Source organism: Nannobrachium achirus, assembly GCF_963921795.1.
Source record: "Nannobrachium achirus genome assembly, chromosome: 5".
NCBI lineage: Eukaryota > Metazoa > Chordata > Actinopteri > Myctophiformes > Myctophidae > Nannobrachium > Nannobrachium achirus.
Window position 1 is genome coordinate 40,212,400 of NC_137814.1, and position 23,408 is coordinate 40,235,807.

The 23,408-nt window shown below is 42.1% G+C and overlaps 1 protein-coding gene across 1 annotated transcript; it reads right to left on the bottom strand.

Moving 5' to 3' along the window:
* Positions 1 to 1,404: 1,404 nt before the first annotated feature.
* scinlb (scinderin like b) lies at positions 1,405 to 23,174 on the bottom strand. The gene is made up of 17 exons (XM_080725442.1): positions 23,040 to 23,174; positions 18,063 to 18,272; positions 14,097 to 14,251; positions 10,819 to 10,980; positions 10,114 to 10,263; positions 9,508 to 9,594; positions 8,473 to 8,605; positions 7,538 to 7,626; positions 6,779 to 6,994; positions 6,524 to 6,654; positions 6,235 to 6,325; positions 5,346 to 5,516; positions 4,948 to 5,122; positions 4,178 to 4,293; positions 3,810 to 3,887; positions 3,103 to 3,163; positions 1,405 to 2,412 (listed from the first exon to the last, which is right to left on the bottom strand). The coding sequence occupies exons 2-17, from the start codon at positions 18,241 to 18,243 to the stop codon at positions 2,249 to 2,251; spliced, it is 2,160 nt and encodes a 719-aa protein (XP_080581568.1). The 5' UTR covers positions 18,244 to 18,272; positions 23,040 to 23,174; the 3' UTR covers positions 1,405 to 2,248.
* Positions 23,175 to 23,408: the final 234 nt, after the last annotated feature.

The following is a 23,408-nucleotide window of genomic DNA, read 5'->3' on the forward strand; positions in this document are numbered from 1 at the left end:
CTCGCCCTTTAGGGCAAGGACGCATGTCGCCCTGAGGCGTCTTACTAGTGAATCAAAGTGGAATTAGGGGATAGGGATAAGGGGTATAACAAATAGTTAAAGAGCCAGGAGGAAAAAGTAAAAGAATGACCAAGGATTTATTAATGAATACAATAATGGACAACAAACCCACCAATTAACCACTAAAGAAATACACAAACAAGTAACACAAGGGAAACTGAATTCAATAGGAACACAGACAACTTTATAAGCAGCACTGTATGTAATTTGGAACCAAAAGACACATTCTTAACCAACTACACCTTGAGAAGCAGCACACAGTGTCACTCACTTAAGAAAGTCATAGTCGCTTTGTTATAAGAGACAACACACTATAGGCCTACCTCAAGGTATGAACTATGAACACTAAAGTGCTATAGAAAGACTAGCCGGAAAGACTAGGTGGAAAACGTCATAAAATAAATATACATAATAGAAAACCACTGCGAGAGATATGAACCATATAAATTCCTCATTCATGCCCCCTACAAAAACATTTGAAATAGAAATCCAAAATGCTTCTCTTTTTATGGACAAAATTGACTTTACCACCTGTTTAGCTAGACATTAGTCTGCTTTGAAGCATTAGGCCTACCCAGTGTGCAGACTTTATTCTTTTTTTCTTTAGACTTTATTGTTTAGACAGAGTTTATTCTTTTTGGATTCTGACCTCAGCTCAGCACCTGTTTTTTAGTCAGTGGATGTGCATGCCTTGTTTGTTTCTGTAAGGATTTTAAGTCGTAGCTAAACAAATAATATGAGTAAGCTTACCAATCAAACCACCAACCACTGGTGCTTTTATTTTCATTAATAAACTACCATCGTGGAGAAAGGTTACAATAAATCATAGAAAGCCGGTCAGATCTACACCTACAGACACCTTAGGCTACTCCCAAGGTGAGGAAATGTTGGCGCCCTGAACCACTCAGCGTTGCCTTTCAACTAAGAGGAGTAAAAAAGGGGAACCACATGACCGAATACCACTCTGGTCTGGCGCACTGAGACAGTGCTCCACTTGTGTCTTAAGTGCATCACACATGCCAAATTGTATCCAGATTTACAAACTTCATAGAACTAGTCAGATGTTGGCTTCAGTTTACCTTTTCCTTCTGTGAAACCTGTTTGTCTGTTCTGAACAACCGCACAGCTGTGAACTGCAGCTTTCATGTTTTCTTCTTGCCAAGACATATGCTGCAAACAGCAACTAGATCCCATTCTCACTCCCCAAGAGAAACAGATCCATGATCTCCCGACAGTGAGGAGCGTGGTTCAGACTGCATACTGTAGGAGCAGTGCAGAATGTAGGATGTGCAACTTTAACTTAAATCTGAAAAATGTTTTAAAAAAACAACAACACACTGCAACTCAAAATACTGGAGATTTTATTTGAAAGGCATCCACTCTTCCAGCATAACCTGCACAGCCACAGAATATGATTTATAAAAATAAAATACATGCAGCTAGTAGCAAAGAGACTCATTCCAAAAATAAGAAAGCCCCTATAAAAGCATAGTACAAAATGATTGGTGACATGAATATATTGCATGAAAGAATTCATTCATGACACAAGCATTGTAAAGAGAAAATCACTTGCATGTTTGAACTATGGAGGGACATATTTCAAGTTTTTCATTTAATTTAAGTGGAAGAACACTTTGAAATTAAACCCTTTGAAATGAAGTGTATGGCATTCCCATCAATAGGCAGTACACCGTTTGTACAAATTGCGGTAATCAATTGTGGCTGAACAACAAAACACTAGCTGCTTCTGGTCTACACTACCATAAAAAAACAATACAGAAAGGTGCACAAGTTGATATCATCTGAACACAAGCACAGCATAGTGGAAGAGAGGAGAGGGATACAGGTGATCTGATATTGGTTCTTGTCCTATTTCCACCTGATGTACACATCTCACTCTTTATGACACTGATGCTTTTCACAGCCAATAACTTGTACTGTATGTGCTGTAAACAAAACTCAGTAGAGGAACCCAAAACACTACTGATGTGATGGAACCCCTATTTTAAATTCAGTGCGCTGCACTGTGACAAGGGAAAAAGGCAGGCTTCCGAGAAGATAATAGTGCTAAAAGTGATATTGGCACTTAGGGATCTTTGGGGAAAGAGAATACTATTGCCTGAGATGCTAGATAGCCAGAGGGTAAGTGGGGAGTGTGGGTGGTTGTAGGAGCCTGGAGGTTTGGTGTTCAGAAGAAACGTCCACGGATTCTGTCCAGTGGGTCTGTCTCCCACATCTTGGGATCCCACGCCTGGAACCAGCCAGTGAACGTTGGGGGTTCGTCTCCCTGTTTAATGGTGCAAATGGGCAGCCCTCCACGACCAGAGGGGTCCGAGTCCACATATTCTTTTGCTGAAAGATAGAGATGAATGAGCAACACTGAGCGAAGCAAGTACATGTAAACATTAGTTGCTTACATCATGGTTTTAATTGAAATTCTAAATGATGTAATACAAAGCTTTTTGCCCAAGATTCAAGCACACATTGTGTTCCTTACTTAGGTTACACTTTAGCTGTTTTCAAATGTGATGCTCTGTATGGTCCTGTTAATGTGAACCTTCCAGTAATATTTTTAAAATGATTATCAGTCCTCAACCCTATACTTTTACTATCTCCTCCATGCAGAGCCCCTCCACAAATGTCTGCCTTGTGCCCCCCATAATGGTGTGTCTCAGTGTGTCCTGGTGTGCTCGGACCAGCAGCTGGACCAGTCTGGGAATGGTGCCTTGTTCTCTCAGAGGGCCATGGTTGGCTGGATCACCCAATCACCCAGGTGATGCTGTTTTCTTTTACTGTACTGTAGGCCAGGGCATGACTTGTAAGTACTGTAGCACTTGTGTGCAGGCTTATAAACTAAATAAAATCAACCGGAGTAGTGCCCTGTGGATTAAATATTCAACACTAAAGCCCATAAAGGACTACTTACAATAATAACCTGTGAGGCTGAAGTCTAAGTGGACTGTTGCTGATCTAACTACTGTATACCCTTCTACTTCAGTGAAATGTATAAACCTGGAATGGGAACAATTGATTGTTACAAACCGATTTTGGGAGCTCCGGTCCTTTCCTCTGCATTAGCTTCTTTTCCAACCCAAAGGAAGATCTATGAGGAAGATACAAGCATGCAGCAACATGTCAACATAAGGCCTCAACCCATCTTAACTCTCAGATACCTGGAACGCGCCCGAGTCGCGTTAGATTTTAACCACTTTAACCATTATTTTATGCTTTAACTATTGAAAAATAGCAGATATACAAGCTCACAGCGCGGCACCGAGTGCCGCGCTGCGAGCTTGTAGATCTGCTATTTTTGAAAAATCGTGAAAACGAGTGCAAGTCTTTGAATATCTTTGACCCGATCTTTGACACGACTTCTAAATCCTTCCTTTAAATCAGTGGTTCTCAAACTTTCTCATGTCAAGGACCCCCAAAATTGCAGGTATTTGACTGCGGACCCCCATTTCAAAATATGTTGTTCCAGGGACCACCCAGAAGCAAATATTTGATTTACAAATGTTCGCTTTTAAATAGATATATTCAAAGACTTGCAAAGAAAAATCATGATTTTTCAAAATTGTTAAAGCGGTCAATAATCCTAGGCCTAAATGGGTTTTTAACATGTCTCTGGACCCACTTGATTACAGAAATTACGAAATGGTGTTCAACTGTTCATAGTAGTGTTGCTGGAAACACACTAGTGATGCTGATAATAATGAAGACATCATGAAGACCATGTGACCTGCTCTTACCTGGTCCCAGGTATCCAGGAGCATGACATCATCAGTAGCCAGGTCTGACTGAGTGAAGTCCCCAGGTACCTCTTCCACCTGAGAGACAATGCCAACGGAAACACAGGTTATGTTTGTGTGTGTGTGTGTGTGTGTGTGTGTGTGTGTGTGTGTGTGAGTGTGTGTAGGGTATGTATGCGTGCATGTGCTTGTGAGTGATTGAATTTCAAGTGCTTTAATTGCTTTTTTACATACTGTAGTTGTATAAACTAAACCACTCTCCAAACCAACAAGGTCATCACATAATCCCCAGTTAGAGCCTATTCCTAGCAAATTTCCATGACCGTTTTAGGTTTGATTAAAGAAATATTTTCCTTCCATTTGCTTACCATGAGTCGTCCGGTTTTGTTGGAGCAGCCAAACAGACGTGGGGCTTTAATCATGTTACGCAGACTCTTGGAAGTTTGGTAGTCCTTCTTACCTCCCAGGGCAGACCAAAAACCAGCTAGAACAAGAAAGGACATGGATTAGTCACAGGTTATTAGGTTTCCTATGGCTGTGAGAGGCTACAGAGCTATGAAGCAGCTGCTCCTACTCATTATCTAATGTATTTTCCTAAACCCACCCTACAAAGGTCGGTATCACAACCCCACCCTTTGCACCTTATCTAATCAGTATCCTGACTGGAATTAACTTGTGGAAAAACAACCGAACACAATTTGACTCAAAGTGTAAAAGTGGACCCAAATGGAGCCTTTTTGTACACGTTCAGTGTTAAATGAACAGTTGCAATTTTAGTCGCTTCCACTTACGTGTTGTTCGCTTAAGAGTTATTGTACTATGAAATATAGATTATCGTCGCTGTCTGGTGGAAACCTAAGAGTAAGAGTGTCCAAAACCGTTAGTTTTGTATTTATCATTTTAAAAATGATCTAAAATAGTGAGAATAGCCGATCTACAAGCACACAACGGCGAGGTGTTGTGTGTTTGTAGATCTGCTATTTTCGCTAGTTTTGTGTGACAGTCTTGTATGATGAAGCAGGGCTTTGCTTTAGGAAAAAACATGCAAATTTGAAACTTGGACATAGAAAGCCCGACAGTGACGTTATGCTTAGCATGTCTGTTTTTCCTTGTGGGAGCTCGGAGAACATGCACCCACCTGGCTCCTTGCCCTCTGACACGTCGCTACTGCTGCCCCCTAGGAAGCCCACCACATGCTTGGCAGCGGCCATCTCCTCATCGGTGGCTCCGTCTCCGCGCCACACAAACGTGGCATCGGGAGTTTTGAGCACAAACACGTCGTTGGTGTTGAGATTGGAAGCACAGGGCTCCACCTGAGGGAACAGGAGGGAGAGTTGTAAGAAGTGGCTGCGAGGACGCTAAAATACAAACAAGGTACTGTCATACATGGTGTCAAAAGGGTTCGAGGATAACCATTGGCCCTTGCACCCACATAAAGAACACGCACGCACGCACGCACGCACGCGCACACACACACACACACACACACACACACACACACACACACACAATTAGACAAAATGGCTGATAGCTGACCTCCACAGCTCGTGTGGCGTTAGAGGAGCTCTGGCGGATGTGGAAGAGGCGTGTGCTGCCCGCCGTGGTCTGGCCACCCTTGCGTGACGTCCCTCCACTGTGGATGATCATGGGCTTTCCCTGGAACAGACTCATCAGGTGGGGGGGCTCCTGGCCCTGGGTCACTCTCACCTGGACACAAGGAAGGAAAAGTTAAGACCGTAGAGTTTTAAAAGTGGTTCCCACTCTACTATCATACTGTTCTGTGACAACATCAACCTCATGATTGATGGTTTCTCAGTATATCAGATTTCACTAGATTGTGTGGTGTCACAGATGGGGGAGGGGGGGAGGGGGGGGGGGATATAAATAAACCATAAACCAAAGAATGACTTTTGACATAACATTGCAACACTGCTCTCTGGTGGTCATCTGAGGAATCTCATCTTTTTCTCTCCAATATCTATCTACAGTGTTTTTTGTTGATAGTATGACTGTTCTGGGAGCAGTTTTAGAAATTGCTCACTAATGGTTGAGGTTAGAAGAAAATGGTGGAGATGCTGAAGTCATCACTCTGGGTGGGCATCACTCTTGGCTTTTATTTTTTGTTTTAAAGATCACTTCTCAGATATTTCTATATTTCTTGCTGAATTGGACAGAAGTAAGATAGTAGAATGAGGGGATGTAATGTGACACAGATCTGCAGGGTTGCTACTGGCTGTATTGTTAGCATGTGACAATTAAAATGCCAGATTTGAGCCCATGATGTCTCCATTAGGTCTGTGACTCCATGGTGCACACACTAACATGTTCATCCACTCCATGCACTCCTGGCCGTGTTGATTTATGAAGTATGACAGACAGATGAGTAGCCTCGTAATAAGGTCTAAGGGCAAAACCAAGCACCGACCTGAACTGGGGATCCTCCCATTGAGTCATCCAGCTTCACTGTCATGAAGGCTGAGGCAGCCAACTCATCCTGGGTGCATTTAAGTCCCTGCCTGGAAAACGAATACGTTATTAAGAAAATGTTATCTGTGCTCAATCACCCAATACAAATATAATAAAAAAGAAATAAAAAAGAAAAGTAAAACATATATAAAGACACACGCACACACGCACGCGCACACACACACACACACACACACACACACACACACACACACACACACACACACACACACACACACAAATCCTACCAGGTGTATATGATGTGCTGCTCACGCCCTCCCAGCCTGTAGCTATAGAGGATAAGGTAACAGTCTCCACCATAGAAGTGTCCATAAGAGGAGGCATCCACAGGCACCTTATCACCTTCCACGCGCCAGATCTAACAACAAATGAACAAAACAAAAACTTCGAATTAAATTACATTCTCTGATCCAATATTTGATACATTTTGTCTTTTCATGTTTGCACATTTTACAGTAACACAGACAGACACACAAACACACCTGAACCTTGCCCTTCCCATCGTCCACCATGCCGTGCTGTGCAGCCATGGCCTTGTTAGAGTGGAGGGTGGAGGCATCGAAGGGCACCTGCTCCACCTTCGCTATGCTGCCGATGGTGTAGGCCTTCGTGGGGCCCGTGGTCTGGTCCTTGTCCTTCCAGTCACCAAAGAACTGCTTGAACAGTGTGGTCTCAGCCCCTGCCGGCAGCACTTGGATCTGCAAGAGGGAAATAAAAGAAGACAGTTATTTTATTTGTACCAAGTAGGTTAGTCATACCTGTATATGGAGTTTAGCTTTAGTGCTGCATTATCATCCACATACAGCAGTTTCTAAAAGCAAAAGTTTATTTCATTTTACAGGTTATTATTTAGTGAGCATGCAGTGAGCACATTGTAGCTCATGACGAAACTTGCATGATGGGGAATGAAATGTGAAGTAAATGTTTACTACAATGCCGTTTTGGAGAGCAGATCTAGTAATTGCACAATTCATGCAACAAGGATTTCTCCTCTCTGATCTGAATGACCAACACAGCAATATTAACAACTTGTTAAGTGTTACAGCCAAAGTTTGTTTCGGACCTTTAGCACCCTCTGGTGGACAAATGTACAAAGTGACATACATACATAGACAAAATTAAAATGGCCTCATCACAATAGTTTTGCACTCATGCTGGGTGCTACGCCAACTAATAAGTGCCAGAGTGCTTATGATATGCATGTAGTATCCTGAGATTAGCAACTGTGTCATTCACTGTACCTGGGTCTTATGAGAATATCCCTTCTCCTTGATGAACTGCTGGGCTGCTGACATGGCAGCTTTACGTTCTGAAGTGTTGGCTTTAGGACCTGTGAGCAGTCAGAAGAAGATGATGCAGTGAGAAACTCATCATTCGCAGTACATAAAAATGTAAATATATTATGTAACTTGGTAATATGTTATCAGAAATCATATATTTCCGGTCCTTGGTTATGAGTGGATGAGAAAAGAGATTGACAGAATAGAATATGAAGATTGAAAAAAGAAAGGAGACAGGCTAACTTAATGAGAGAGAAACTGAAGAGCTGGAAAGGTGAAGTAATGAAGTCAGGACTGTTAAATACACTTTATGTGTTCGCTGTTTTCAGACCCGGTGTGCCAAGAAAGATCTAGCAGTTATTGATCTTAGAATATATCCAGGTATATCCAGATTATCACCTGAACTTTAACATGCTTACTGCATCCTAAAGCATGTTGCTTGTCAAACTTCCTTGTCAAACTGCTAGGCAGAATAATTATTATTTATTAATACATTATTTTATTATTATAAAAATATTATTTATTTTATTAATTTTGCCACATGAAGCCATGCAAAGGTGGTTTTAGGCAGTCCATTCCATATTGTGCATAAAAACACCCCTGTTTTAAAATCTGCGTATTGCTTTCATATAATATGCAAATCACCATATTCACGCAGCAGCCATTTTGCTCTTACATAATACTCAAGTAGAATGAAAGAAAGTGTATCTGGAAAAGTGTAGTTTAACATGCCTTGACTTGTATAATTGCACTTGCCCTTGAGTATGCAATTAAGCCTATGTAAGCATGAATTTTCCAGATGTTTCCAGTTTGTTCAGTTGTATAAAGCTAAAAGGGAAAGATAGATTGAGGGAGGATGGTTGGGGGAAGGTAATCTGTAATCTGTGAAGACACACCTTTCCAAACAAACACATTCTTGTCCGGCCCGTTGTCCAGGATGAAGCACTCCTCAGGAGCGAGCATGGCCTGTTTGAATGGACTGGACTGGGCCACTACTGAGGTCTTCATAGAACCAGAAGCATCAGAGATCTACACAACATAAGAATATCAGAAGCAGATTCAGTTAGGAACTTGTATTGGGCTTTAGTTTGCATGTAAAGCCAAGGTCACAGTTTTAATTAACATAATTAATTGTTACACGTATAACTGCTAACTGCAGTATAGCACCCTCTGTTGACATAACCTTACCCCATCACAGTGATTTATTGGAGTGGGGATATTCTTTCACTCTGAAATAACATTTCTGGGCTTTTGATGCAAAGACATTGCTGCTGGGGTTACTAACTGAGAGGCCTATATTTTGATCTATAATACAATTATGGGTTGCATCTTAAATTGTGTGAAAATGAACTTCTATCTTCATTCATTAGGCCGTAGAGAGTACGTTTTAAAAACAAAACAAGCTAGGGGACAGGAAACACAGCCCTCCAGCCAGAAACCGCCTGGGATGTTTGTGGTCAAATCTACTCTGTTGACATAACCTTGTTCCACCCCCAGCTTTGTTTATATTGTGGTTTACTGGACTGGGGATATTTCCTCACTCTGAACAAAACATTTCTGGGCTTTTGATACAAACAGGGTGTGACAAAGGAAACTGTTGCTGCTGTATAGAGGACGATATGTTTTATTTAGGACGGTCTATGTAATGTTCCATCCACAGATCACTTATATAAAATAAACTATTTGAATTCATACATTAAATAAATGATCTTGTATCTTTAATTGCATGAATATTTGATGAAACACCTTCATTCATTAGGCCATAGATAGAGAGTATGCTAATTATTCTGTGCAGTTTTTGCTTTATGTAAATACTGTAGATAGCTGAAGGACATGCGATGCAGGTCTACACAGGAGGCAGCAGTTTTATGATAAACATATTATCTGGTCAGTTACTGGTCTGGCACACCCCCTGCCCTAGTATCACTCACCATGTAGAGAGCAGCCTTCGTCCTGTTGGAGGTGTCCACCACGTCATCTGAGGTACCGGGGGCGAGGGTGGGTTTGGGTCCAAGAGCCTAAAGGGACAACATAAATGATTAGCAGTCATCCTCACTCCTTCTGTTGTTTTATCATTTGTGTCCTCAGCTTATGGACAAACTCAACGGTGCACATTTGGACTCTCTCATTAGTTCTCTTGGGGCTTGTTTCTCTCTCATTTGGTATTTGGTGCCAGTGTTTACAATGCCACTATGGCAGAGAGTTGGCACACTGACTGGCACAGCATAAAGGACACCATTGTGTCCACACATTCCCATATTACTAGTACTTGAATGGCCCGGAAATGCATCAACAATGTATACGGCTCTGGCTCACAAATAATCACTTCTGGTGTAAATGCTCTAGTGGGCAGTAGAGAGGCAAAGACAAGGCAGAAAGAGTGAGAGCAAATGAGTGGTGTGTGTGTGTGTGTGTGTGTGTGTGTGTGTGTGTGTGTGTGTGTGTGTGTGTGTGAGTGAGTGTGTGTGTGTGTGTGTGTGTGTGTGTGTGTGTGTGTGTGTGTGTGTGTGTGTGTGCGTGTTCATCATCATCATCACCTCTATGATTGCCTGTGGTTCTGCTCCATCGTCGACAAAGTGCAGTTTGGCTCTTCCATTCCTCTCATTGTCTCTGATGTCAATGGCCACCTGGGAGGCCTTGAGCCTCTCGAAACGGTTACACTCACTGCCACACCACTGGTAGATGTCCTGCAGGAGAGACGAGTAAAACAAAAAGAGGTATGAGCAGAGAGAATGGCGGGAAGACACTGAGGATGTTACATTGTGACTCAAATGTAATCGAGATTCATGTCTCAACCTGAGAGGATTTTATTCATGTTTTACCCTTAAAGACAAATGTACACATTGTTACTTGCATAATCCCTCTTAATCACACATACTTATCTCTCTGTCTCATTCTCTCTCTCTCTCCCCTCTCTCCCTCTCTCATTTTCTTATTCTCTCTCACACGCATGCAGTGTTGGGTAACGTTACTTTTAAAAGTAACTTGTTACATTACAGTAACCATCCCCAACACTGAACGCATGTGCGTACACACACTCATGCATGCGTGCACACGCACTCTCACTCACTCACTCACTCACTCACTCACTCACTCACTCACTCACTCACACAAGCACACGCCCTCTCACACACACGCACACGCACACGCTCACACACACACACACACACACACACACACACACACACACACACACACACACACACACACACACACACACACACACAGCATAGAAGGTTTACCGTTCCCAGATCCACTATGAAGCAGTCTCCCTGGTTGAAGCTTCCCCAGGACAGTTCCACCTCTGTGGCCCTGATGGCTCTCCGTCCCTTGATGTGCAGGAGCCTCTTCACACTCATGTCATTGGTCACCACATGCTGGAAACCAGATGCCACTCCTCCTTTCTACGGAAGAAATATGGTTCAAGAAAATATTGTTTTCATGTGAATATGGCCTGTGTAGAAATTAATTCACATCTCTATATCATTTTAATCATTCTACATTAACTATAAGCCTATTCACAGGGCACACGTGCTGTTATAATAGGAGCCATGCATGGAAATGTGAACACTAAAGTGACTAAACACACTAGGGATTGGTTTGAGAGGGGATGTCTCAGCAAGTTGTGATGCCAGGGGTCAAAGAAGTTCATGACACAAATGAGATGAAAATTGTTGTACAACAGCGGTCTCACGCTGTACAACCACAAGGAACACAGGGCCATACAAACAGTGTTAAGGTTTTTACACTCCCTTAATGAAATTGTTCAGGAATCACTCACACAGGTACAAGCATCGAAATGCAAGCATGTGAGGTCTGCAAAAAAATCTGTGCCACAACAAAACAATAACAATAGCAATGGGTTTTACTCTGTCTGCAGGTATCTAACTATTACTATTATATATCTCTATCTCTATCTCTACATGCACTAAGGTAATAAAAGGCACATTGATGCGACAAATGTCCATTTCAGGAAACCCAGCATGAAATGTTGACCTAGGGTTGTTGATGGAATGTGACTCAGGGCTGTTGATGGAATTTGACTTAAGGCTGGTAAAGGTTAATGGGATGGTCAGGAGAAATAATGTCAAAGGTCTCTACAATAGTTTGTAATGATTTGTAATCCATACCACATGTTTAGGAGTTAACTAATTGTGTGTGATTGAGGTGTATATACGTACATCCCTGTATGCTCTGTGTTTGTTGGAGAACTCACCAGTCTGTGTCTCTGTGACAATAAACTGACAGAGAAGGACTTGTTGGCTCCTGTCTACATTTCTTCTATCAGTGCTATACCATGAAGGACTCATATTATCAGAGAGCTAACATGATTTTAACAGTGGGAATCATGTCTGTTCTGCACACTAGTTCTCTACCGTGGCACTGGGATGGATGCTCTCATAATGTGCCATCCTTGGCGAGGCCATTAGACACAAGTATTTACAAAGCATGCAAATTACATTTGGCAAACAAATAGAGGAAACATACTGGCTGTGTTCCCTGGAAAGTCAAGCCCCCTGCGGGATCTTTCCATTTCCATTGACAAAAGTGGTACAGGACAGCTGTCCTTCAAGACACACTTTGTAGCAATGCCCCACTCCTGTAGTTTTACATCAAGAGGCTCAGACACTTCGGGCTCTATTTTGATTGTCTTAAGTATGCATTAACTTAGAGGCCTATCCATACTGTCTCCAACCACCAAACCTTTCGTCGGAAAATTACAAAATGACTTGCATATTCTGAAAGGCATTCCCCCGAATTAGAGTTCGGAAAGATGCACGTCGGAAAGTCGGAACACTCTCTTAAGTTAAGGCATAAGAGCTGGTACTTAAGACAATCAAAATAGAGCCCTCTCTCTTCAAGGAGTCTGTCGAGCTCCTTATCCAGACATGATTCATGACCAGGCATGACTATTTCAGCTCCCACCTGGCTGGTCTGCCTGCATCCAAACTCAAGCCCCTCCAAATGATCCAGAATGCCGCAGCACGCCTGGTATTCACCCTCTCAAAATGTAATCTCTCTCTCTCTCCCTCCCACACTGGTGATGACCTGCAATTAAGGTCATGGCACCCACTTATCCTCAGGACATGATGCAAGTTCATGCAACACTGTCCACCCAAGTGTGGAATTCCTTGACCCCTGCCCTTAAAACATGTAGCCCGCTGCCCTGAAAAAACCTTTCAGGAGGCTAGAGGCTATCACTTCTCCCATAGACAGGTGAGAACTTGAAGTGTTACCTGTTTACCCGTTATCCTATACTTAGATGACCATTTACCCTGTTGTTTGTTGACTGGGGTGACATTTACTCTGATCATGCACTTGTAAGTCACTCTGGTAAGAGTGTGTGATACATTCCTAAATGATGAAATGGAGGACACTAAACACCAACACTGAATCGACTTTATGTATATGTTTGAATGTATAACTTGTCATTGCTCTTCCTCTTCCAATTCAGGGATTTGTTATTTACCCACAAGGATAAAGAATCTTGTTTGTATGTGGAGGAGTGGCCTCAGTGCTCAAAATGGAAACCACATCTCTTGCTGTCTCAGTGACTTTCTCCAGAGAAAGAGAGTTAAACTTTTCCATGGCAGTGAGTGTTTAAATGAATGGAAAGAATGCCTCCAGAGCATGAGGTCAGATTATGGCTCCCTCTCTGTGTAAAGAATATTGGAGAGGGAGGGAATGAGAGGTCGAAAGGAAGAGAGAGAGAATGACATGATAGAAAGACATGTAAAGACAAAAATAGAGAAAGAGAGTTTGTGTGTTTGTGCATGTGAGTACAGTCATGTGCATGCATGTGCACACGAGCATGTGTCTGTGCCTGTGTCTGTGCCTGTGCACATTCTGCGCGAAAAGAACAGAAAACAGAGTTTCTACAAAGCATCGTTGCAGAGCAGTAAACAGGGATAATTACATCAGCCCAAACCATGAAGGTCTGGCAGTCTTTATGGAAATGTGAAGCAGATGGTGAATGTTACCAAACTACAACGTTACTATACTTGTTTCGTTTGTTGCAAAATGGCAGTACTGTTGAAGTAGCTGGCTAGCATGGTAACAGTGTTTCAGTCAGTCAGTAAAATGAAGACATTGAAAAGGAAGTGTTTTGGCTTGGACCTGTGTGAACTTCAGACTACCAAGCTTCATTACTTGACAAAGTTCAGCGCATGCTGTTAATCATTAAACCCTACATGTATATGTTAATTTCAAGTGGGCCTCAAGTGGCTTCTGAGATAGATTACAGCCTCCACACCCATTGGAACATTTTTTTCAGTATAAGAAGCACGATAAGAAATCTGAAATGTAAAACGAATAAAAACTTTAGAAAATAGCCAATCTACAAGCTCTCAATGTATCGCAATACTTGTGAACCTTTTTTTAAATGTTTTCCCATGATGACGTGCCAAAAAATAGGAAAGCCAGGGTTCATGTGGTCAAAATCTATTTATGTATCTGTTCCATGCACAATGTTTATGCCACATCCCAGCCAGCCACCCCAGGATTGCACAATGAAGCTCACCTGGTACTTGATGCCTGACTTGAAGTACCCCACGAAGGTAATGGATTCATTGTTCTGGACCTCCCTGAACTGCACTGGTCCACCGCCAAGAAAATCATCCAGCTGCATGGCAAATATGGCAGCTGCCCCACTCTCATCCTGAGAACACTCATCCCCTGGAGAACACAACAGAGAACAGAGTTGAGTCTTCCTGTGATAATGTCTTTTTGTGTGTGTGTGTGTGTGTGTGTGTGTGTGTGTGTGTGTGTGTGGTGTGTGTGTGGTGTGTGTGTGTGTGTGTGTGTGTGTGTGTGTGTGTGTGTGTGTGTGCGCGCACATGCGCGCGCGTGCGTGTGCGTGTGAATGCTTTCAAGAGGCCAACATCTTCTCAGTACTGCACATGTGTTGACTGTTGAGAGCATTGCTCCAAAATATACCCCCATTGGATGACTATCTTTACCCTTGGAACAAGGTGGGTCATTAAACAGTAAATTGTAGCTGCGCTGACCGGTCCTAAAGATTCTCTGCAATAAAAGCCAATGTGAGTCACCCTTCATGAACCCTGACACAGAGACTGTGGCGTGAACAGAAGCCAACAGCAGCTAGGTTGGAGAAACGTTACATCCATCTACCCTACTGAGATGCAACAGGATGTGGACTAAATTGTTCCAGAATCCTCCGACAGAGGGATTCATTATGTCTGCAGAGTTTCCACACAATGTTCGCTTGGTGGCACCGGGGAGCGGCACTGTAGACAGGAACAATATATAAATAAACATGAAGGGAGCAGGGACTGATGCATTTTTCTTGTGGCTTAATAATGACTAGCCTCCAGTAGGATTCCAGATGTGTGAAAGCGTGTACTGCCAGAATTATGTAACTTCTAAATGAGACGTTTCAGTGGAGGTGGACGGAGAGGGGCTGTAAGAGGATCAAAGCTACAGAGAATGGCAGTATGGTGAGAGAGGCCCAGGGCAAATGAGGACAAGGTGGTGTGGAAAAAATTGTTTGCCTGGCCTGGGAAAATAATTTGGCTGATTGATTTAGTAAGGCTTGAGATCAGTGGTTCCCAACTCGTGATACTTCCAGAATACTGTTAGTTTTCATAGCTAAAATCCGGGACAAATTTAGACTTAGGAATGGGATACCGGGTGAAAGAAATTAGCTACCTGATCAAAAAGAAAACCAGATGGACTCTATCTGCAAGATAACCACTGCTTTTCAATGCATTCTCTACAGATCTTAACTCTGAAGTGAGTGAACTGAAATGTACAGATCACAGGAGAGGATACTGTCTCTTCATGACAAGACTGTGGATGTTTTTTTTTACATAAACAAGTATGTGTTCCCACCTTTACAACCTTTGTAGTAGCACTTTTTTGTCCATTACCTTTTGTAAAGATATTTTCTTTTGCATCAGCAAAACCTCTGTGGACATTAATTCATACTCAGTTTTGTTATAACTAACGGTTATACCTAGTTATAACTAACAAATAACTAACGGTTATAACTAGTTATAACTAACAGCGTAACGTAATGGCGTTACGCTGGTAATAAGGTAATAATAAGGTAATAAAAGGCATATTTCAGGATACCCAGCATGAAATGTTGACTTAGGGTTGTTGATGGAATTTGACCTACGGTTGTTGATGGAATGTGACTTAGGGCTGTTGATGGAATGTGACGTAAGGCTGGTAAAGGTTAATGGGATGGTCAGGAGAAATAATGTCAAAGGTCTCTACAATAGTTTGTTATGATTTATAATCCATACCACATATTTAGGAGTTAACTAATTTTGTATGATTGAGGTGTATATACATCCCTGCATGCTCTGTGTGACAATAAACCGACACAGAGAAGGACTTGTTGACTCTTGTCTACATTTCTTTTATCAGTGTGCCCACGTGCCCAGCTCCAGACATGATTCATGACCAGGCATGACTATTTCAGCTCCCACCTGGCTGGTCTGCCTGCATCCTCACTCAAGCCCCTCCAAATGATCCAGAATGCCGCAGCACACCTGGTATTCACCCTCTCAAAATGTCTCTCCCTCTCCCTCCCACACTGGTGATGACCTGGAATTAAGGTCATGCCACCCACTTATCCTCAGGACATGATGCAAGTTCATGCAACACTGTCCACCCAAGTGTGGAATTCCTTGATGTAGCTCGCTGCCCTGAAAAAACCTTTCAGGAGGCCAGAGGTTATCACTTCTCCCATAGACAGGTGAGAAGTGATCCCCCCGCTTACCTGTTTACCCGCTATCCTAGTTATTTTTCATAATTTAATTGTTTTGGGGTTGTTGTTTTTTCACTACTTAGATGACCATTTACCCTGTTGTTTGTTGACTGGGGTTAATTCCATTTACTTTGATAGTGCACTTGTAAGTCACTCTGGTAAGAGTGTGTGATAAATTCCTTAATGATGAATTGGAGGACACTAAACACCAAAAACCAACCTACATGTTTGAATGTGGACATTAGTTCAAACTAGTTATAACTACTGTAACAGCGTAACATAATGGCGTTGGGTTTGGGGTTAATGGAGCAATTTAATAGTAATAGTAATTTTCCAAAAATAATGGCCTTACTTAGTTATTTTTAAGACCTATAATTCCCTGTTCTTTTTGTTTCCACAAAGGACAAATAATCCATCTGACACATTTGCGCTGTTTCCTGAATGAATGAGCTGAATGAACTTCCACTGACTGTTACAGGGAAAAAGGTGACCGACCAGAGATGTGTTGGAGTCTGTGGTGGTTGCGTAGTCATTCTACAGTTGTATATAGGTTACTAATTTTGGTGTAACACGGCCATCTATTGCCGACAAAGGAGAAGTTATCTATGTGTGTGTCTTGTTTACATTAATATACAGTCGTGCACGACATGGCAGGGCTTGAGACAAGACAGAGAGGTTGCCCTTTAGTAAGGCTGTGGAAGGACTATTTTTTGGACTTACTGGTGAAAGGATCGAGGAGATCAACATCATTAGTCATGGCTGAGGCTGCACGCACAGCTGAGCTGACAGCTCCACAACACTCCAGTAGGCTGCACTCTGTATTTTATGTTTACCAAACGTCCCGCAGGTGGGTTTAAATGGTCGGTAACGGAAAAGTAAATTAACTAGTTACTTTTCTCAGTGGGTAACGCAGTAAGGTAATGGTACCTTTTAATGGCAATAACGCTGTAACTTAACAAGTTACTTTAAAAAGTAACGATACCCACATACTGTAGTTATGTTGGTGTGTGAGCATTCCTTTTGTCTTTGAGGATATGCTGATACACCGAATAATTGAACACACTGTTGTGACTTTTCTAGCAGAAGGTAACAGGAACTCAGATGAATTTGTCTATGTGTAAAAAATAGTCTATTAGTTAAGACATCTCAAAAAACAGAATTGAAATGTGATGCAAAGCAAACAGCCAGCCACTTCCTCATCCGAAAAGGGTACTGTAACTGTATGTAGTAAGGAATTCTACTTCCACTTCTCTTGATCTATCTGCATCGCTTGCAGAATGAGCAAACACGGCAAAGATAAAAACAAGCAGAAGCAGAAGTAGCTCCTCTCACCACAGGTAAGATACTGACTTCTGACAAGAGGCCGCACCGTGGCAGTCTATCGGGCCAACAGCCATCTGTAGACTGTAGTATACCGTTTTATGGGATACCTCGGCATGTGAATAATAAGCCTTTTTCTGTAGTATACAATGTATATTGTATATTGCATAATGTACCGTATAGTTCACAGCTTCTGTCTTTATACGTATCTTGATATTTTTAAAATAATTAAATGTTACTTAATACTGTCACAGCATCACAGATTCTTTGCAAACATACTGTATCTGGCAGTAAAGACAATTGTTCATCTACATCCACAATTGCATATGGATGTGTTGTGTTGTCAAATCTATAAAGTGACAAAAAGAAGAAAAAAAAAAACACAAAATGCGTTGGTGTGCTTGCATCTGTATATGTTAAAAGTCTTACCCAACCACATGTGGATGTAATGGGAAGGTGCTGAGGTGGTGTAGAGCAGTACGTAGGCATCTCCAGTGTAGAAGTTGCCGTACAGAGCCTTGGGAACCGGTTTCAGGTCCATGTTCTCGATACGCCACACCTGCAGACCTGGCTCCTTCCCAGCGGCCACAAACTCCTTATGGGACACCATGGTGGCTCTGAGGGCTAGGATAGATGGAGCTGGGGAGGGAGATCAATTAGGTGTTGATAATAATAATAATAATAATTTAACATAATCACAATTATTTAAAATAATCGTTTCCATGTTGAAATGTTCATACATTGCGGAAATAGTGGATCTACAAGCTCATAATGCGTCGACGTGTAGTGAGCTTGCACATTGGCTATTTCCACTATTTAGACCTGGTGCTAACGTTGTTTTACCTTTGAAGCCGCGTGCTACCTCTGTGTCACAGTATTTGCTATACATATAGCAACATAATTTTAATAAGAAATTGAAGGTTTCCAGAGAACTTAGGTTAGGTTTTAGAAGGCGTTTTTAGAATCCTCAGGTCTAAATGGGTTAAACAAATTTTGAGTATACAATTATTAAATGTGGTCTATTTTGTCAATAGTACAATATTTAGTTTGATTATTGGTACCAGTCATTGTCAGTGATTTCGTGAGCTCGAGTTCGTGAGCTCGAGTTCGTGGCAGCCCCAAATTAAATATGGAGGGGCAACATAGAAAGATGGTGAGCAAACAGAGGTAGACAGGGAGAGAGGGAGGAAGTCAATACTACTACTAGAGGGACAGAGTGGGATATTCTAATGGATTTCATAAACAAATCTGTGCTTCAATTGTAATATTATGACAAAGAATAAAGAGAAAGAGAGAAAAGGAAGGGATGTGAGATGGAATGCATCAAGCATGACATAAAAAGACATATTAACACCCATAGCTGTGAGGAAGTTAACAGAGATATGACAGAGTCATGAAGTTGTTTTGAAAGGGCTTTTGTTGATATGGTTGTAGTTACAGATAGGGGATATAAATAAAACATGTGTTATCTTGACCAGGGGGATCCTACCATAGAAGGTAATGAGTGTGTAAGTAATGATTGTCACAACTACACAGTCTGGTTAATTCATTCAATATTTGTCACATACTGTTGCAGTCACAAGTCTAAACATTATAACTTTGTTTTACCCACATAATCAGATTAATTACTAGCTCAGATTAGTTAAACCAAGAACTGTTTGTTAGGTGAGGTACTGCATATTACACAGTTGAACACCTGACACTGACATCACATTCTATAATCTACCTTAAATCCCCACATACAGTAGATGATCACCACATGCTTACATAGTCACTTGGCACAGTCGATACAACAATTGTGTCAACCATGAGTGTCCATAAAGCCAAGATAGGGAGATTATGCAGATGTGCAGCATATTTGTTCTGCCTGATGACTGGTTTCCCATGAAGGAGACCTGGGTTGAATCCAGGTGGTTACATAAATGCCCAAATTACCTAAAGCAGCGAATTCCAATGATCATTAAACTAAACATGCTCTGAAAATGCACACGGACCACTTAACACTTAACACGACAGTCGAATGGCTGCTGTCTTGGTCAGACCGGTGGGATCAGATGTTTAAGTGGGAAAGGGACAATTCAAGAGCAGCGTGATTGACACCATGTTCATTCTATGTGCATGCCAATCATAGTACATTTTTGGACTACGCTCATGTCACTATGACTCAGCCATAACCATATGAGTTCCCAATGCAACTATGCCCAAATATGGAGTGTGTTGTGGTAACCACGACGCTTGCCCAAAAACACACTCGTCACTCGCCCCTGTTTGTTTCGCAGACCGCTCACTTCGCACAGCAGGTGCAAATCGTTTTTTACTGAGGTTACGGTTAGGAATAGGTTTAGTGTTAGACAGAATAGAGAGTAGAATACTGCTGATTCACCTTATTAGGGCTGTCCTCTAGCTCTGGTCCATCGCGTCACCTCCAGTGACGCTCTGACAGACCGGTCGGCAAATGAATACACCGCGTTTTCTCAGCCCCTACCAGCGCTCAACTCAAAATAAACAAAACTACTTCACTACTCACCAAACCAAAGGTAGTTTTGCGTGGGTTGAAAGTCTATTCTCCGCGGTGGTGAACCCCTCAGCACCCCACCCACTCTGTAAAATACATTATTTTTGTCATGAAATAAAACGCACCCACCTCGAGCCACCCAGCGGCCACCGCAGATACAACGGTTCACAACCCGGAAATAAGTGGTGGTCGAGTTGGATGCACTTTATTTCATGCCAAAAATAATGTTTTTCACAGACTGGGTGGGGTGCTGAGGGGCTCACCACCGTGGAGAATAGACTTTCAACAACGCAAAACTACCTTTGGTTTGGTGAGTAGTGAAGTCTTTTTGTATATCTTGACAGAAGTTGAGCGCTCGTAGGGGCTGAGAAAACGCAGTCTATTCATTTGCCAACGGGTCTGTCAGAGCGTCACTGGAGGTGACGTGATGGGCCAGAGCTAGGCTGTCCTCGAGCATAACAGCTTCATACGTCATTCATAGCTTCCTCTTAAGGAAGTGTCATATAAGGACATCTCTGTAACATTTAGGGTTAGCCATATAGTTTTACTGAGGTTAAAGGCCCATCCACACCAATGGAACTCCTTGCAAGTTGCAACATCTAACTACTAGCAAGTAGTTACTTGTTGCAAGGAGTTCCATTGGTGTGGACTAGCCTTTAACCTCAGTGGACCTCAGTGAACTGTTCGAGGTCTCCGGATTACCCGCTGCGAGCGTTTTTTGGGGGCGAGGATTCTTGTTTTGCAATTTAGTAATTTCGTTATAGTTACATTTTCCAAAATAATGGCGTTATTTAGTTACATTTCAGACCTATAATTCCCTGTTCTTTTTGTTGCCACAAAAGAGAAAAATAATCCATCTGACACATTCGTGCTGTTTCCTGAATGAATGAGCTTTTGTCTGTCCAAGGAGGCATGCATGCAGGTCCCACTCCCACCAATCTCTCGAGAATGATGGCAAAGGAAGAGAGACAGACCGAGTGGGCGTCGCCCTTTCTTTGATGATGGGTTCCCAGATTGCACTCCCACTGACTGTTACACGGAAAAAAGGTGACCGACCAGAGATGTGTTGCAGTCATAGACTGTATAAAAGATATGGACTAAGCGAAGCCATTGGTTTCTATGCAGCGCAAATGACACAATATGGGTCCTTGGCATGGGTGTTGCCATCATAGATTGTAAAGGCACCAGAGGATGCTATTGGCTGCCAACGGTCACGTGCAACCGCAGAGATACATGGGAGAATGTGGTCGGAGCCTCCCGAAATACAGCACACGAAGAAGAACACAGCCGGCTGGTATTAGTTTAGTTGGCCACGCCCCCCGCAACTTTATCATAAATTTTAACATAAATGGGACCTTATTTTCACAAAACGCATATAATTGTGATTGAAAGGCAATTTTTAACTAGCGATAGGAACCATAAAGTATTTATGAAAATGTTAATTAAGGTTAGAAAACGAAAGGGGAAAATGAATGGGGTCCAATGGAGAACAATTCTTTTTGCGATCGGCCGGGGGGGAAAACAGCGCAACTAGCGGCCAATCATAGGAAGTTTTAGTTCCGTATTGGAGTCATTTTAAATAGGCGGAACTATGCCCCTGGTTGCAGTCTGTGGTGGTTGCGTAGTCATTCTACAGTTTTATATAGGTTACGAATTTTTGTGTAACACCGGGTTACACGGCCATCTATTGGCGACAATTAGGAGAACTCATCTGTGCCCAACCTAACCTTAAAAAAAACTTTAAAAAGTGTTGGTTACCCAACACTGCATACAAATCAGTCAACCATAATCATATGGGCGCAATAGGGGGATGCCCATACATGGGCATATACTGATGACGTCAGCGATCTCCATATATAGGCATATTGGTCGGATCAGGAGTGTGACATAGATGTGAGGGCAGAGGGCCGCATAGCAGCCCAATCTCTAAATGTGAGGGTCCGAACCTGTTCCAAAGTTACCACAACATTGATACTGTTTAATATTCACTATTTGAAAGAGGCGACAAGGTGATGCCTATGAATAAGTGACAGCACATATAATAATAGGCCTACCTATTATTCCTTGTATTTTGTATGTTAAAAGAGTTTGGTTCACACGTTTAGTCGTACTCTTGAAATTGTATAATTTGGAAAATGCAGCCTATAGGTTCTGGGTCGGGCCAAACCATAAAGCAAAAAATTAGCCTAATTAAGTTTGTCTCTGCCTCAGCTGTGTTTTTTGCACGTACATGAGTAGATGGTAGTAGATGCATCAATTTGTTCTGCTCTAAATGTAGCTTTCAGCTTTGGTCCTTGCAGCAGCACATATCAAAACTGAAACTGCAGAAGATAGACTAGAATAATAAAGTATAGAATAGAACAGGATGTAGCAGCCTACAGTACGTGCATCTGCTCTGCTCTACAAGTCTATACTTTGAACTCGTTCGCTCTTCTTTTCTACCTCCCATTGCTCTTACGTAACGGTAAATCCAAGCTAGTGTTAATGACATTCTCGTGTCAGAAGCAAATGTAGATAAACTAGACATAAGCATTTTCCTGAGAGAAACAAATCGTATTATTCCCCACATCGTATTGTAAAACATTTTTGAAGTATTAGGCAATAAGATAACGTTTCCGATCTTCAATGCGAAAGAACTGGATGAATCAGCGTAATGAATGCAAGGCTGGCACAGCTGGAAATGAAATCATTTGACTTCAACTTTTAACCAGAATCGTGTGTCTATGTGCACACAACATAAGACTATCAAGCTTTTCCAACGTTTATAAAAAACGAATGTTGCGTAAATTTGCTGAAAATGTTAGACATTGCTGCAAGCTCATTTCTCCAAGATAAAGATAGGCCACTGAAAAGTCCAAAATAAATGCTTTTAACAAACAGACGTAACTCACAGGTTTAGAAGATGCGTTGCAGAGTAGCGGAGAGCAGCTGAGCCTTGAGGAGGAAGATAGACGGCAGGGCAGATGTGGAAGTACCTCCGGCTCCTTTGGCTGTTGCTGCCTTGCTTTTTGTTGGCTAGACTGACAGAGGGGGTGTGTTCAGTCTGTATACATGGGTCTGTCTTATGGAGGAATATATTGATTGGTCGATGTTATCTTTGAAGATGCATTACCAAGTCCCCAGACAGACAGGGGAGACAAGGGGGCCACAGTACCTATTTCTACACTCACTCCAGGGGGCCACATAGGTACTGTTGCTGTCTGTCGACAGAAACCTCTTATCTCCATATTTGAACGTAACAGTTATTTCGTAAATTGATG

Coding starts and splice junctions, on each gene's coding strand:
- scinlb (XM_080725442.1), bottom strand. CDS start 18,243: ATGGTGTCCCATAAGGAGTTTGTGGCCGCTGGGAAGGAGCCAGGTCTG. Junction 7,627..8,472: donor GAATGTGTTTGTTTGGAAAG/GTGTGTCTTCAC, acceptor GACTGCTCACAG/GTCCTAAAGCCAACACTTCA. Junction 3,888..4,177: donor ACAAAACCGGACGACTCATG/GTAAGCAAATGG, acceptor ATTGTCTCTCAG/GTGGAAGAGGTACCTGGGGA.